A 15,681-nucleotide genomic window follows, 5' to 3' on the forward strand; every position below is an offset into this window, starting at 1 on the left:
TGTGGGGCAGAGGAGTGCAAGGTGCTGGGAATTACATCTCTCTGGGCTTCATTTCCTCATCCCTAGAATGATGGTAGGGAGCTCTAAGACTGCACTTTTAAGGGAACTGGAGAAGGTGCTGACTCGGAACGAGTGACAGGCCTGCTCACAGGCGTAGACACTGTGAAGTCGCACGAGGGCCGGTGAATGGGGGCGCGTTCTTCTCTGTAACGTCATGGCAGTTTAGGAACAGGTGTAGAGAGAGGAGGGATCAATGTACTCTCACTGAAAGGCATTGGGGCATGGATACTGAATTTAGAATTAGAATGGAGACACAGGGGGCCCTCTGGGTGGCTCGGTCCGTTAAGCATCCGACTTGGGCTCAGGTCATGATCTCTCGGTCAGAGATTGAGCCCTGGCCCTGTGCTGAGCATGGAGCTTGCTTGGAATTCTTTTCTCTCTCCCTCTGTCCCTGTCCCACCAGCACGTGCTCTCTCTCTCTCCCTCTCTCAAAATAAATAAGCATTTAAAAATAAAATAAAATGGAGACACCGGAAGCCCTGTCAGAACGCTGTCAGTTGTTCTTCCCCCTGGGCCCCTAATCTTTCCCACTAAGAATCCAGAATGAAACCATCACACAGGATCCACGTAGAATCCTTACGGCCCATTTTTTTCTCACTGGGCCTTCAGGGTTTCATGAGGGTGTGGATTTTTTTTTTTTTAATTTCTTACTCTGCTCCCTCATAATCACATCTGGTTCCCAAATCCCTAATCTTCCATTCTGTACCATCTGGATGGCAGATCCTGCATTCTTCCTTCTCAACTTAAGGGCATGCCACGCACAGGAGGCTGCTGGGCAACAGCGAGAACCTGAAGGCTCCGACCTGTCTGAAACAGGCATGTAGGGAGATGTGATTGTGCCTTCCCGAGCGAGACAGGCATTTGTGCAGCGGGCTTGCTTTCAGGGGTGAGGCTGATGCTTCACACTCCATCGACTATTAATCTGAGGCAGAGAGATCAGGATGTTTTGAACAGCTGCCGAAACTTTCCATTTGTAAATGAATGTAAAAAATGGGATGCACCTGATTGCACCTTGAGACAACCCCAGAGCTAGGGACATCTTCCATAGAGCTGTCGTGTCAGACCTCAGAGTGCCTTTGGGATCCCCTAAGAGATGATTTGAGTTGTTGATGTGAACAGAGCTAGATGTTGGCAGGGTTAGGACTGCCTTCATTTAATTTCTAACATCCAGTTTCAAGTGGAAACATGGGACGTTAAAACCCCCTCTGGGGCAGTAGGTGTTCTTTGCTTGCTGCTGTCAACTTTCTGACAAGTAGCCAATGAAAATTTTCAGGGAATATAAGTGCATAAGCCATTTATACCTCATTGTGAATTAATCAAATTTTATTTATTGTGCAGGGAATGGGATATTTAAATTCTCATAAGGTGTGAGGAAAGACATATGAAAGATAATGTAAAGACATGGGGGTGTGTACAACAAATATATGTTTGACAAACATACATCGGTTTCCTGTGGTGTTCCAGATACTGAACCAGGTCTTGGGATCCTAGGGTAAGTAAGCCATGATCCCCATCTACAAGTGGGGAGTGCAGCTAAGTAAAAAATAAGTTGAACACAGATTCAGAGATGTGCTTAGGGTCCACTAAGGCATGGGAAAGAAGGTGTCCTTGGGAAGAATGTTAAAAAAGCATGTGAGGGCTGTTAGTTACTTGAAGGGAGGTGACAATGTCTCATTTGATGACTGATTGTATATGGGAGGTAAGGAAAGAGTGAAGGAGTACGCCCAAGTTTCTAGCTTGTGTGAAGAGTGGTCATTCATACCACTCTGGAGTTAGAGAATAGAGAAGGAAACCCTTTCTCCCCCATCTCTGCCAATGGAAATCCCAACCATCCTCTGAGTCCACTTGTTCACACAGTTATTCATTCAACACTCCCTTATTATCTGTTGTTTTAGAGTGTCCTTTATGCCAGGAAATGGGCTTCCTCTTGGGGATATCATGACTGAAAAATTCCAGTTATGTTAAATGTTTCCACAGGAGAATTATGCTGTCCAATGCAAGCACCTAACAGTGTACCACAGGTGCCCTCATCTAGCCTGGAGAGAGTGAGAACGAAATGGCCAAATTTGGGAAGAATAGTTAAGCTGAGATTTGCAGGATTTGTGTAGGTTAGTATGTCAGCAAAGGGAAGAGGCCTCTCTGAAAGAATCTGCTGGACTTAGGAAAATAGATGTGGCTAGAGATGAGGAGACTAGAAAATAATGGCTGTGGCTAGTCCCAGTTAGGCTGAATTACAAAAGTCCTGGTCGAGTGAAATAGGAAACAGTCTAGGTTCTACTTCATGATGAGTTTAGTACTGACTTGGGAGCAGGTTCTAGTAAAAAGGTTTCTTTATCTTTCCCCTGTGGAGAGTCTCTACTTGATTCACTGGTTTGGGTATTTGGGTGTTTATGATATTCTTCTTGAGAGATACTGTGTTTTTTTCTGACTTTATTGAGGTATAGTTGACTAATCAAATTGTGATATATTTAAATCTTCAACATGGTGACTTGATACATGTATACATTGTGAAAGGATTCTCACCACTGAGTCATTACAGAGAGAGACAGTCTTCATAACCTACCCAAGGACTGGAATTCTGTCTCTGAACCACAGCATTGTAGCTAGGATCTCATTCCATGCCACTTGTCCTTCCCAGGTGTAGTGCTGGCTGAGGTCACCACCCTGCTGGGCCCAACTTTTTGATAGTGAGTCTGTTCCCTGGGCCAGATTTTGTAGTTGAATTCACTCTGTGGGTCCATCTCTACCTTCCAAGTTCCTGTTCCCCCCGTGATATCTTGTCCAGGAATTGACGAACCCAAGCTCTTACACTGATGTGGTGTAATGGAGGTTTAAACCATCTTCTTGGATCTTGACCTTCAAAATTACTAAAAATCCACCCAATTTTGTTAAAGAGATGCAGGACCATCATTTGCCAAACATAAATATTTGTAAATGCATCAGGCATTCTAAATGTAAGGCAGTATCATTTTATCAAATTTGAGAATCTTGGGTTTTGAAATCCATCTTAAAAAATGAGTTGCTTGGCCAACAGAATTTATGAATATAAATTCGGCTATTTTTTCATTATCGGATGCTATGTGCAAAGCATTTTCTAGGCTCTAGGATTAAATCAAAGAATAAAATAAAAATCCTGACCTCATAGATCGTCTATTCTAGTACGAAGATTAGCCAGTTATTTTGTAGCTATTTAACAAAGTCTTCTCATCAAATTAGGGGAATTACTTCAGACTCAAAATCTAAACTTGTGGTGAGGTTAGTTAGATACAACTCACCCGATAGTTACCAAAAGAAATTTATCCTCTCTGAGCACCAATAGATTCTTGATGGCTTATTGGACAAATGCTCTGACTCCTTTGAAATGCTGGTCATGATTACAGGATCATTCCTGAGTCTCTCTCTTGGACTCACCAAATTCTCCGGCCCCTCCACCTCAAACGTGTATATATTGCAAGGCTCACAAGACAATGGACAGTTTTCTATTCTGAGGATCCTCCCGGCCTCTGCTGCTTTCTCTCCTTCCCGGTGCCTGAACTTTGGGTCACTCTCCTCTAAGGCTTCTGCAAACATTACAAAGCCATGAAGGGACACTGAGAGATTAACATTCAAACTATTCAACTGCCCTCCCATTAGCTTCTTCAGTAATTCTTAGGGGAAGAAAGGGGTTGTGAAAATAAAGGAAACCTCATTTAAAATGGAGCTGGGAAGCCCTGAAGGGGGAGCTCTCATGCACATACCAGGCTGTCTAACCAGCAAGAAGAAGGAAGATAAGAATTATCTTGACAGGGAGGACATTTTCACATAGGAATTTCATCTTCCACTTTTAAGAAAAAGAAGGAAGATCCTCCCTGCCCCAGCAACAACTCACTAACCACCACTCACAGCCAATGAGAAATGCTCTTTCTTTGTTCTTTTCTGATGAACGCTTGTTTAAAACAATCCTCCCTAATTTCCTCCTATAACCTAATAACGGCCGGCTTTCCCTTTGTCTCTTTGGACTTGTCTGTGGTTCCCCATAGTTTGCTTGTCCCAAATTGCAATTCTTCTGCTATTACCAAAGAAACTAATTTTGCTGATAATTGACTATTTTGAAGGTAGACAGGGTTATTTATTTCCAATTCACATCATTGCTATGCTAATATCACTATCCTTTGAAAAGGAATTTATGGGCAGACAGGCAAATATATGAACACTAGCCTGTAGGAAGCCTCAAGGACAGTAGAGATATAGAATGTGTTCCAAGAGTCATGTTTCCTTCCAATGAACAGTTCCCCAAAAGTATACTATCAAGGGTCAAATGGTAGTATAAAGAGTTATTTTGAGCTTTTCAGTGTAAATTATTGAACCTGCATCTGGGGGGATTCATTTCCTTTTCAAAAAATAACGCTTAGGGTTTTCAATATACTTTTCTCCCACTATTCAACTATACAACCCAGACTGGCCTTTGTGAGACCAAACAGATGTCCCAGTTGCAATTTGAAACCTAATATCAGAAGCAGTCATGCTAGCAACAGATCCTCTGAAGAAGTCTGGTAATATTTATACAAGTTAATACTATTTTTCAGCATCTTTTGCCTCGCCTCCACACTTTCCCAAATTAGAAACATTCTTTTTCACAAGTGTGACAAGATAGTAACAAGCCTACAAGTTCATTTTCAGCAGTAGGTGATTCACAAACAAGATGTCGACAGGTTTTTATGATTACAGATTCCAAATATCCTGGTCTCACAAAAGTGTTCATGGAGATTGATAGATATTCCAAAAAAGAAATAAAAATGAGATGAGAGATATAAATGGGCTTTTTCATTGGAATGAATGATGGGAAGTTCTGACCCCATCAAGCAACATTCTTCCTTTTCCAAGCTTTTTATTTCATTGTCTTTGACCTGCAATCAGAGTCCTTATAGGAGATATAGTTAGCAGAAGAGGCCGAGAGGTAACTAAGAAGATGGGTGGCTGGAAATAAATGTTTCCGCAAGCATTTATTACCCTTCAGAAATGTCCATCAGCTGAAATGTTAGTCCCATAGAACCACTTAGGCAGTGCAGGGGAGAGAAGTGGGTAGCTGTTATTAATTTTTAAGGCTGGCTGACAGCTTTCAGTCCAAGAACAAAGATTAACTTTGCATTCTGAATAATGCAGAAATTTTCATTAGTTAGAATAGGAATTGAAATGATAAATGATACATTGTCTGCCAAAATACTGTGACATTACATTATATATTTGCAGTCACCTTTCAGAATAAGCTTTCCAGAAGTATACTTAGACAGATTGGAAAGCTACCAGTATTGGTTTTTTTTTTTCACTGTATGTTTAGATTTTGGAAAAACAAATCAAAAGACACATCTTTTTGACTGTGGGTTGGTAATGTCATATCCAAAGGGCAGTTCATTACTGCACCTAAAAGCTAAGTGTTGGCACAAATTGTGCTAGTCTATGAGATCATTGCGATTGGTTTCCAGACATTTCTTTTTGTTCACATCTGCCTTGAAGACTCCGGGACAATTTAATTACAACTGCACTTTTGATTTCTACTTCTTTCAATAAAAAATGCAAAATTACACTCATTTGAGAACTATCAGCCTAAAAGGTTTGTGATTGCTTTTCCCTGTCATCTTTCTTCCAGCAGATCATGTCAAGTCAGTTTAGGGCATATTTATTTTGTGTTGAGCACCCAAGACTTTTTCTGGCTCTAAATTTTGTTTGAATCGATGGTAACACTGTATACTAGATACAACTACTATATCCAGATGTCTCTCGATAACTTAATGTATGGCCCTCCTAATAAACACTAGAATTAAACCATTAATAGAATAGGCTTCTAGCAGCTGCTCGAATGCCAGTTTGATGGGCATTAAAATAGCTGAATCAGGGATTTCTATAGAGAAACTTACGCTAATGAAAGACACCAAAGTCAATGGAACTACAATATCTGCCAGTAGAGTAAATATTGTATTTACTCTACAATATTATTACTCTAAAAGAGGCTGATAGAAGGTCAAAATCGTTTACCCAATTTAGATGAGCCTTTCCTTTTGCATGTCATTTTGTATTTCCAAGTTTTGCTTAAAATCACACGCCTCAAGGAAAAGTCCTTTATGTACTTATTCTAATAGATAAAAGACTATTGATTAATCTACCTTTTCTCACACAATAAGGTAGACTGGAACATTAGCATCATTTGAGGGCCTCCAAACGGCTCAGCAAGGAGGACAAGAAACAGGGGCTTTTGATATCTACTTAAACATACTTTATAAAGGATTCAGCTGCGATTTATCGGTCAGTGTATCATTTTTTGAAGTTTTTTTTGAAGTATTTATTCTAATAATTTCCTTGAGGTCTCAACTGCAGTTAAAACTGTTCATGCTGGGCCAGTTGTTTTTGGAGGTGAAGCCTGTCTCTTGGAGGTGAAGCTGTGAGTTGGAGGCATGCTGCCGATTTTCTGTGCATTAACTTTGTCAGACTGTGCAGCTACCAATGGAACTCCTGAAAATACACTTTCTGAAGGTAACCTCATAGTGGGAAGTGTTGTCATTACAACAGCACTTTTGAAATGTCAGAAACTTTCTGGTTTATCTCGTGTTTAGAAAAAAATCTCTAAGCCAGCATAAAAGATATGATGCAGTATGTTCACACATTTTCACTACCTGAGAGTTTAATCTCAGGGTCTAATATTTTTTTCCAGTTGGGTAAATAAATCCTCATTGTCAACTAGATTCCAGTTCGTATACTGCGACCGCATCTATTTGGTGGGAAGCATTCATCAGACCCCTTCGGAGTTGTGTTCTAGAAAGAAGTTATCACGGTGAGCTGGACACTTATCCTCATTTTTTTAAAGGGTCAAGTTTATAACCCAGGGAGTTTAACTATGATGATATAACTGAATCATTGAGATGGGTGGGTGCGATTTGGTTATCTAATAATGATTTATTTTAAAGAATGAACTAAAATTTTCTTTAGTATTGCATGAGATCATAAGAGTTCTGCCAAGAATTGCCTTACATTAGCAGACACTCAATAAAGGCCAGTGTTGGCATATGTGGCTAAATCTTCACCTATATAACTTCAGGTCATATATGTCTTTTATTTTTTTGGTGGTATTCTGCTGCAACATGACTCCTTAGCATTTTAGCATCCCGTTAGTTATTTTTCAGCATTGCTTCTTTAAATTTGGGGTGTTTTTTCACATCTCACCTTGAAGGTTGTCATTTTTAGTTTTTGTGGAGCACTTTATAAAATTTGTGTTCATATACTTCTTGCTGGAATGTATTGTTTTCATGTTATTGGTATTAGTCAGATTTCAAAATTCTGCAGCTAGCATACATACATACTAGGATACTTACAATACATACAATGGATAAAACGATCCCTGGTTTTCTATTCAACATTATCTTTAAATCTCTGAAGAAAACTTGCTAAGACATGATCCGACAGCCATCTGTAGGCTTACAGTCTCTGGGCATCCTCATACACAGCTTGATTTGAGGGTTTCAATACCTATGCCACCTTATTTGTGTGCAGTTCAGTTTGCAAACACTTGATTATAATTTTACCATTCTGCATTCGGTCACTTTAAATTCCAAATACAAAAGCTTTCATAGCCCTGTAATGATTTGCTTTGGAAGCTATATCTCATCTAAAGTAAACCCAAAGGTAGCTATCATAGTACTTACAGGTGTCCTCTTCTTCCATGAAAATACTGATCACATAACAGGCATACACAAAACCAACCAACTGCAAAAGAGAAGAAAAAGAAAAACCTTTAAGAATCTATGCTAAATGTCCAGAATTGAAGAGCCCATATAATCCAATAAATAAAGAATGCATAGTAAGAATGTCAATGAGTCTGTAATAGGAAGAAATCTTGATTTTAAATAATAGCTGTGATTTAATTTTTTTTAATGTTTATTCATTTTTGAACTAGGGAGAGACAGAATCTGAAGCAGGCTCCAGGCTCCAAGCTGTCAGCACAGAGTCCGACACAGGGCTCGAACCCATGAACTGCGAGATCATGACCTGAGCTGAAGTCAGATGCTTAACTGACTGAGCCACCCAGGCACCCCAATAGCTGTGATTTTTAAAGAGTTTTGCCATTTCTACTCAGTTGCAATGGCTTTTTAAAACAGAACACAAAAATGGGAAAATGTTTTTAGACATTTCACTTGGATTTTTATTTGGGATTTATAGTCCTTATATTTTAAAATCACCACAGATTATTCAGAACATATAGTTTTAAGTCTGACTACTTAAAGGGAAATTTGTAGCAATACTCATTATTACTACAACTATTTTAATATTTAATGCCATAAAAGGAATCAAAATATGCTAATTGTAAATTAAATACCAATCATCTACTTAGTTGTTTGAAATGCTCTGAGAATATAATTCTATTTAAATACTAAATTGTTTTGTTAATTATATCATCAGAAAATGCATGAACTTTTAGTTCATTAATCATATAATGACCCCAAAGAGATAGTTTACACTTGGATACTAGTGGTTAAATAAATTCAGGTGCTAGAGCGCAGGCTTTCTAGTTTTTCATATTGTTATCTGTACCTACTATACTGAGAAGGCAATTTTTATTTTATGGAGCCAGAGACACCGCAATTCCTGAAGGACAAAATTGTCAATGCAGCTAGTCTAGTCTAAAATTACTCTAAGTACTTTGCTGAAAAATAGATACCTCAATAGTGGTTATATAGTCTGCCTTCTTACTTTTCTCTCTGTTGTTAAAGTCTGTCCTCTCCTCCCTTTATAAAATAACATTTGGAAAGGAAACTTCTCTGATAGTCCCAGTATCAAAGGCTGAAATTCCCAATGCAGAGAACAATCCATCTGGTGTTTGTGACTACCCTGTAGATTAGGAACCTGAACTAGGAATTCACCTTCGGACTGGGCAGGATCAGGTTTTAGCTTTTCCTCACTTGCTGAGATGGATTTCCTCTCACTCTTTCAGGAAAATGCAGAGGAAGTGGTGAGGTCAGAAGGCTCGAAACACAGAGGTTCGAACCAAGGGAGAGATGACCAAAGAGCTTCTGTTGCTGCTTGATGGTTCTTTCATCAACAAGACTATTGGAACGTTGCTTCTCCAGTTTGCTCATCACCTCGTAGAAATTGTGGTTAAGTTTGCTCATCTCCCTGTGGAAGACATGCCTCAACTTGGAAATGTTTTGGAAGATGGTCATTTAACAGCCAGTAAGACTATTGTGGAGAATAGGCAACTCCTTTAGTAATTCTTGGTTCAGATCTTTAGACACAATCTGGCCTTTGATGAACTCTTCCTCAGCCTTGGCCACACTAACCTCATCTGTCTTTTCTGTATTCTGCATGCCTCCAAGTGGCACTGGGCACTGTCACAGTCCATGAGTTTCCAACCCACTTGGCGATTCTTTCCTTCATCTCACTGAACTGGGCTCCATAGTATTCCATAGTCCTCAAAGTCTGTTCAGCTCTTTTCTCTTCATAGTCTTACCTATGAAGGAGATCACCACTTCCTACAATGGTCATTGGTTTCTCATGATTATCCCAGTCACTGTTGTAGACCTCCTGTAGGGTTTCTGACACTCCCTTTGAGTTTTCACACATCACCTTGACGGCACTAAAGGTATTCTTTAGGTCCTTTTATAGCTTGAGGCCATCTGCTAGATTTCTAGTTTATTATAAAAGGATTTAACTCTGGGATAGCCAGATGGAAGAGATGCATGGGGCAAGGTAGGGGGTAAAGTGTAGAGCTTCCCTGTTCCTCAAGTGCACCACTCTCCCCAAATCCCCAAGTGTTCACCAACCTGGAAGGTCCCATAGATGTTCTTTTATTAAGACAAAAGAGAGCAAGCTCATCCGAATAATTTTTTTCCAGAAATATTTTTTTTACAGAAGTTTTATTAGCTTATATTTATTCCCTGTAGTTTTAGGGCTATGGATTATGCTAAAAATATTGGGTTAACTATGTTTTCTGAAAAGATTCATTGTCTGTGTACTGAAGAGAACTGGCCAGTGTATTTATTTCTTTTCCAAATGAGTCTTTTGACCGATGGAAAGTAAGATCAGGGTCTTAATTCTAGTTACAGCTCACTATCTTTCCTCATTCGGTGAAGTTTTTGTTACTGATGAAATGGGAGAACACCCAGTTTAAAAAAAAAAGATAAATGTATAGCAACAGAAAATTTGTCAAATTCAATTCTTCACTAATGGGCCTTAAAAATATCTTGATAGATGACAAGAAAGGAATTTGGGCTAGGTAATTGAAATATACAGTACCATTAGCTGGGAACAGTAAGATAAAGACATGCCATACTAGAATATTAGCTCATTCTCCAGGCCCTCAAGCAGAAATTGCCAGCCTTAATCTCAATATTACAACAAATGAATTAATTAGCATATATCCTTTTACTTTTGCTTTATTGATGGGCACACTAATAAAATATTTATTCCAAAAATTACTTTTGCTATCGTGATTAACCAAACTGCTGCTTAATTAATAATATTATTCTCATGAGAACCTGTCTAGACATCATGTTAATCACCAATTTGTTGATGGCTGAGTGTTGTGTAGTTCTTGGTTTCCCAGAATATGATTTGAAATAGTCCCTGTGGCTTTCTGCTTATCTCCAAGAAATAGAATAACATGCATTCTTGCCAACAGCAAAGATACACAAAGTAAATAACACCAGGATTGTCCCGATTGTCTGCTTTTAACAAAGTTTTGAAGGACTCAGTCATTTTAAAGACACTTTCTTCTTTTCCATTAAGTTATCCATCTCCAAAGTTATAACATTTAAATGATTTTCTCCAATGTATTGTAAATTCTGACTGCATAAAGTCCATTTTTTTGGTATAGTACATAAATGCAAATGGCGGAAGACTAGATTCCAACACCACTTCTTGTATAAGGGATTGATTAGTTTTGCAAGTAGGATTTGTATATGCGATTGATTTCTTTTGCTCTGCAGGCCTTGTATAAGGATTGACAGGATTAGATTTCACATATGTAGAAATTAGGATGACAGCCACTGGCTGTGAGTCCTGCTAGTTGTGAATCTTAGGATAAATCAAAGAAATGAGGCATTTCTTTTTTTTTTTTTTTTTTTTAATTTTTTTTTCAACGTTTTTTATTTATTTTTTTGGGACAGAGAGACACAGCATGAACGGGGGAGGGGCAGAGAGAGAGGGAGACACAGAATCGGAAACAGGCTCCAGGCTCTGAGCCATCAGCCCAGAGCCTGACGCGGGGCTCGAACTCACGGACCGCGAGATCGTGACCTGGCTGAAGTCGGACGCTTAACCGACTGCGCCACCCAGGCGCCCCAGAAATGAGGCATTTCTAAAAGCATGAGTGTCTTAAGGGATCACTTTTAGGTGCAACAAATGGATGAGAAAAGCTCATCTAAGAAACTCAGAAGAATTTGTACAGGCCCTGCCTCACTTAGGGTGAAAGAATCAGTGGGGTTTGAAGGAAGCCAAAAGGATCCTTAAAAAGAACTCCCCAACGACTTTCCTAGATATCCCAGCATTTACACTAACATTTAAGCATTAATGTTTAAGAGATTCCTTAAGGAATGACAGAAGCGTCTCTATTTAGCACTAGGCTCTAAAATGTTCTTTGTTGGTTGATTTTTTTCCCTCAAATCCAAAATGACTCTATAAAGGTCTTGGCCAAAGCCACCTGCAGGAAGCAGGCAGAGGCTGACACACTTCACTCTGTGTAGAGCTTTATCCTTATGAAAGTCATTAAACTGAACATTTTCAAGTTCTATGTGTAACTTGAAACCTTCTATAGTTTAATTTTTTATTTGGGTGAAGATGTTAAGTTACATATAAAAGAAAGCATAGATACCTAATGTCAAGAACTGCAGGGTTTGGGATTTTACTCTATAAGCTAACGAGTTAGCCTGTTACTGTTTCATGGATGCTGGGTTAGAGATAAAGGACTTCATTACTCATAGCTCAGCAGCCAGCGTGAGCTTCATATCTCTGCCACATTCTCCTTGGGCCATGATGGACTCCTGCACACACAGTGGGTTATGTTACAGGAGAGGAACATGATGGACTCCTGCACACACAGTGGGTTATGTTACAGGAGAGGAACATTGAGCTACTTTTACAGCAGTGGGAAGCAAGCCTACTCTTTGTTGGGGTGTGATGGGGGAGAAGTTACCTCATTCCTTAAGGTTGCTTGCTGAAAACACAATCCTGAGAAGTTGCTCAGGGAAAGACTGATTATAAATTTGGAGGTTATCGTATATCTATAGACGGTATTTGAAGCTATATGGGGGTGCCTGGTTGGCTCAGTCGGTTAATCCTCCGACTTCGGTTCAGGTCATGATCTCACGGTTTGTAGGTTCAAGTCCCGTGTCAGGCTCTGTGCTGACTGCTCAGAGGCTGCAGCCTACTTTGGATTCTGTGTCTTCCTCTCTCTCTCTGCCCCGCCCTCCTCCCCCTGTCCCGCTCACACTCTGTCTCTCTCTGTCTCTCAAAAACAAAGAAATTAAAGCTATATGATTGGATCAGAATGCTAAGGAAATGAGTGAAGTTAGAGAAGGGCATCAAAGGATGAAGTTCTGGAACATTATGATGTTTAGGGTTTAGAGAGAAGTCAAGAAACCAGGAAGAGACTGAAAAGGCCTGACTAGAGAGGTACAGCGATATAAGAAAGCAAGGGCAATCAACTGTGTCAAAGGTCTCTGGCAGGTCAAAGACAATGAGTACTGAGCCTTGACGACTGGACTGGGCAGTGTGGAGCACATGGGTGACCTTCATGGAGTTGTTCTGGTAGAGGTTGGGGGCAAAAATGTGACCAGAGTGGGTTCAAGAGAAAATAAGATGTCAACTATTCTTTCAAGGAGTTTTGGAAAAGGAGAGTAGAGACAGGAACAAGATCTGGACAGAGATGTGATGTTAATGAGGTTTTTGTTTGTTTTTGTTTTAGTTTCTTTTTTAAAGGTGGAAATTAGTACAACATATTTGGATTCAATGGGCTTTTCCTTAAACTATGGTCCACAATTTGGGGAAATAAAGAACAAAGAATATTTGCCTGGCCAAGCACACATCACTTTTATCTACTTCCAAGCCCTCTATAATCCTACCTCAACTTGGCTTTCAAGCCTTATCCCCTACTCTTCTCTGCCACGAACTGTGCTCCAACTCCCTGAGCACACCCCATTCTTCACTGGCCCGTGACCCCCTAACCTGTTCTCACATCTCTGCTTGCACAGACCCTCTCATCCTTTAAGCCCTGTTGTAAATGTCACTTTCTTTGATCCCCCCAGTGGATACACATCTAGTCTGAACTGTTTCAGGACTTTGTTCTTATATCTCTAATGGCAGTTCCCAGTATTGCTTTGTGTTAAAGCTTTGTGTTCATTTGTTATCTTCCCAGTGGGTCCTTGAAGGCAGGACCCGTCTGAGACAGCTGCTGCAAAGTCCACGTCCTCAGAGTCCTGCCCTGGTTCCTTTAGGAAGAAGATCTACTCCTTCCACTACATAGGCACAGCCCCGTGTTCTTTGATTCAGGCATATTTATCTATCTATTTACATGTCTGTCTTCACTGCCAGGCTCTCACAAGGTGAGAACTTTTTCTCAATTTCACTTTGTGTTCCTGAAACTTAGCATTTTTCCTGGTACAAAGAAGGTACTTACTAAATGTTTTTAAGCAAGTAAATGATGAGAAGCACTGTATTTCAAAGCAAAGTGTGGGAGGGAAATGAGTATGGCTGGAACAAAGTAGGTGAATTTTAGAATTCCAGCACATTAGCAACCCTGAAATTCCCACATGGGTCACCCTGTCACTCAGTCAAAGTAAAAGCCAACTCTGCTTGTGTGCATCAGCATCTGTTGTCTTGACTTGATAAGTCCCATAGACTTTTCTGTTTTGCTGTGAGAACGTCTATGTCACACAATAGACACGAGAACAAGATTATACCATCTTAGACAGATGGATGGAAGCTACACATTTAGAAAGAAAAAGAAGATTAGGCTATTTTCACTTATGAATTAACTATTGGTTGGGTTTACATGAAACCAAACAGTTAAAGTATATCGAAAGTAGCTAATGTATTCCTGAATGCACGTTGCTTCCTTCACTGGGAAGAGAAGAAATAAATATGAAGGAGTAAGAATTTCTCAGCCATTTGACTGAAGAGACATAGTGGTTTTCATGAAGTATAGCAATGCTCCAATTCTCACAGCAAGCGGGAATTCAGTATGTCCCGGTGTCATGTCAGAGTGATAAACAACAGAATGTCCAGACACACAGCTTAAGGTGGGTTATTAATTTGAGAATCTTCTGACTCTCTCCTAGGAGTGATATTGAACTTTGTACCATGGTTCACCCTCAATTTTGGACTGGACAGTAGATGTATCCTTCCTTTCTAGGGAGTGATCAAAAAACCTTGAGATTGAAGAACAGGCAGCTGGTGGACAGTCTCATCTCACAGTGCTGTGTGGACACATTTCTTTCTCTATGACTCCCAGGAGGGTCTTTTTGTGCAACTATCACCCACGTCCATCTGTTTTCTCTTGCGTGCCCAATAGAACAGAAGTCTAAGATCTTAGGATCCTCAGGGGAAGAAGTTGTAGGAGGAACTGGCTTTTTATTTATATGGACCACTCTGGGAAGGGTGTGAATCCTAGTGAGTCCTAACCTATTTGTTTTTAATCAAGCTGCTCATACTTTTCCTTCAGGAATCCAGAATTAGAGTTATGTCTGTTTATGGAAGTGTCCTATGCCAAGAGAAGCCTGAAATTATTTGAAGACATTTGGTTCAATCTCCTAAGAGTCCCACTGGCATGCTGGGCTCCAAATGAATCAATGAATATGGAAATAAGTTGTTTTCTCCACGATGACCATAAAAATGCACAACGGCAACAGCATCGCATTTATTCGGGCTTTGGGGATTTATTGCCCTTACGTGTATGGGAAGCACTTGTGTAGACAGTCAAAATGGAAAACTAATGGATTGCTGGCTTCTACCAAGGAAGATAAGCCTTTTAATGACATGCTTTTGTGATGCAGACACTCTGCACAAGCCAGCTCAGCAATATCATAAAGGACACAGATGTTACTCTGATTTGCAAAGAGCACTGTTGTCAGATAGTGCATTTCTGGTGGCAAGTTGTTGGGGAATAAGAGCATTCTTTAAACAAACAAACAAACAAACAAACAAAAACAAACAAACAAACAAACAAATGTACCTATTCAGATAGGTCATTTCATCTAGGACTTTTCTAAGTGTCCAGTTCAGTAATTCTTCAATGGTATCATGTGAATAGTTGGGTAGGGTTACAGTATCTGAGTGTTACGAGGTAACTTGAAGAAAACTTTCTATTAAGGAAAATTTCATGTAGTTTTACCTGTTTCACAATCCTAAATGTAAACTAAAGCAGAATTTTTAAACATGTAAGATTAACATGAATGTAGTTTGGTGATAAAGAGTTGTTTTTGTGATAGTGTCGGAATGTGATGGATGAGGTCTCGGGTGAGCATACATGTCTTCCTCGCTATGTGGACTTATAAGTAAGCCAGGGTTCATGGAGCTCTGCCTTCTCGCACTTGCCCTTTTAAATGGAATCAGGGTCAGGAAACTGTAGTAAAAGCTGGTCTTGGGCAGGAGCCCTCCTCT

The 15,681-nt window shown here is 39.8% G+C and overlaps 1 protein-coding gene across 3 annotated transcripts in view; it reads right to left on the reverse strand.

Annotated features, from left to right (window-relative positions):
• The window catches only part of NKAIN3 (sodium/potassium transporting ATPase interacting 3), a 611,969-nt gene that overhangs the window by 28,873 nt on the left and 567,415 nt on the right, over nucleotides 1-15,681 (reverse strand). For all 3 annotated transcript variants that reach the window (XM_045455140.1, XM_045455139.1, XM_045455138.1), the window contains exon 5: nucleotides 7,734-7,794. In XM_045455140.1, coding sequence (XP_045311096.1) covers nucleotides 7,734-7,794 — 61 coding nt within the window. The remainder of the gene's footprint in view (nucleotides 1-7,733; nucleotides 7,795-15,681) is intronic.

This window comes from Leopardus geoffroyi, chromosome C3 (assembly GCF_018350155.1).
Source record: "Leopardus geoffroyi isolate Oge1 chromosome C3, O.geoffroyi_Oge1_pat1.0, whole genome shotgun sequence".
Lineage (NCBI taxonomy): Eukaryota > Metazoa > Chordata > Mammalia > Carnivora > Felidae > Leopardus > Leopardus geoffroyi.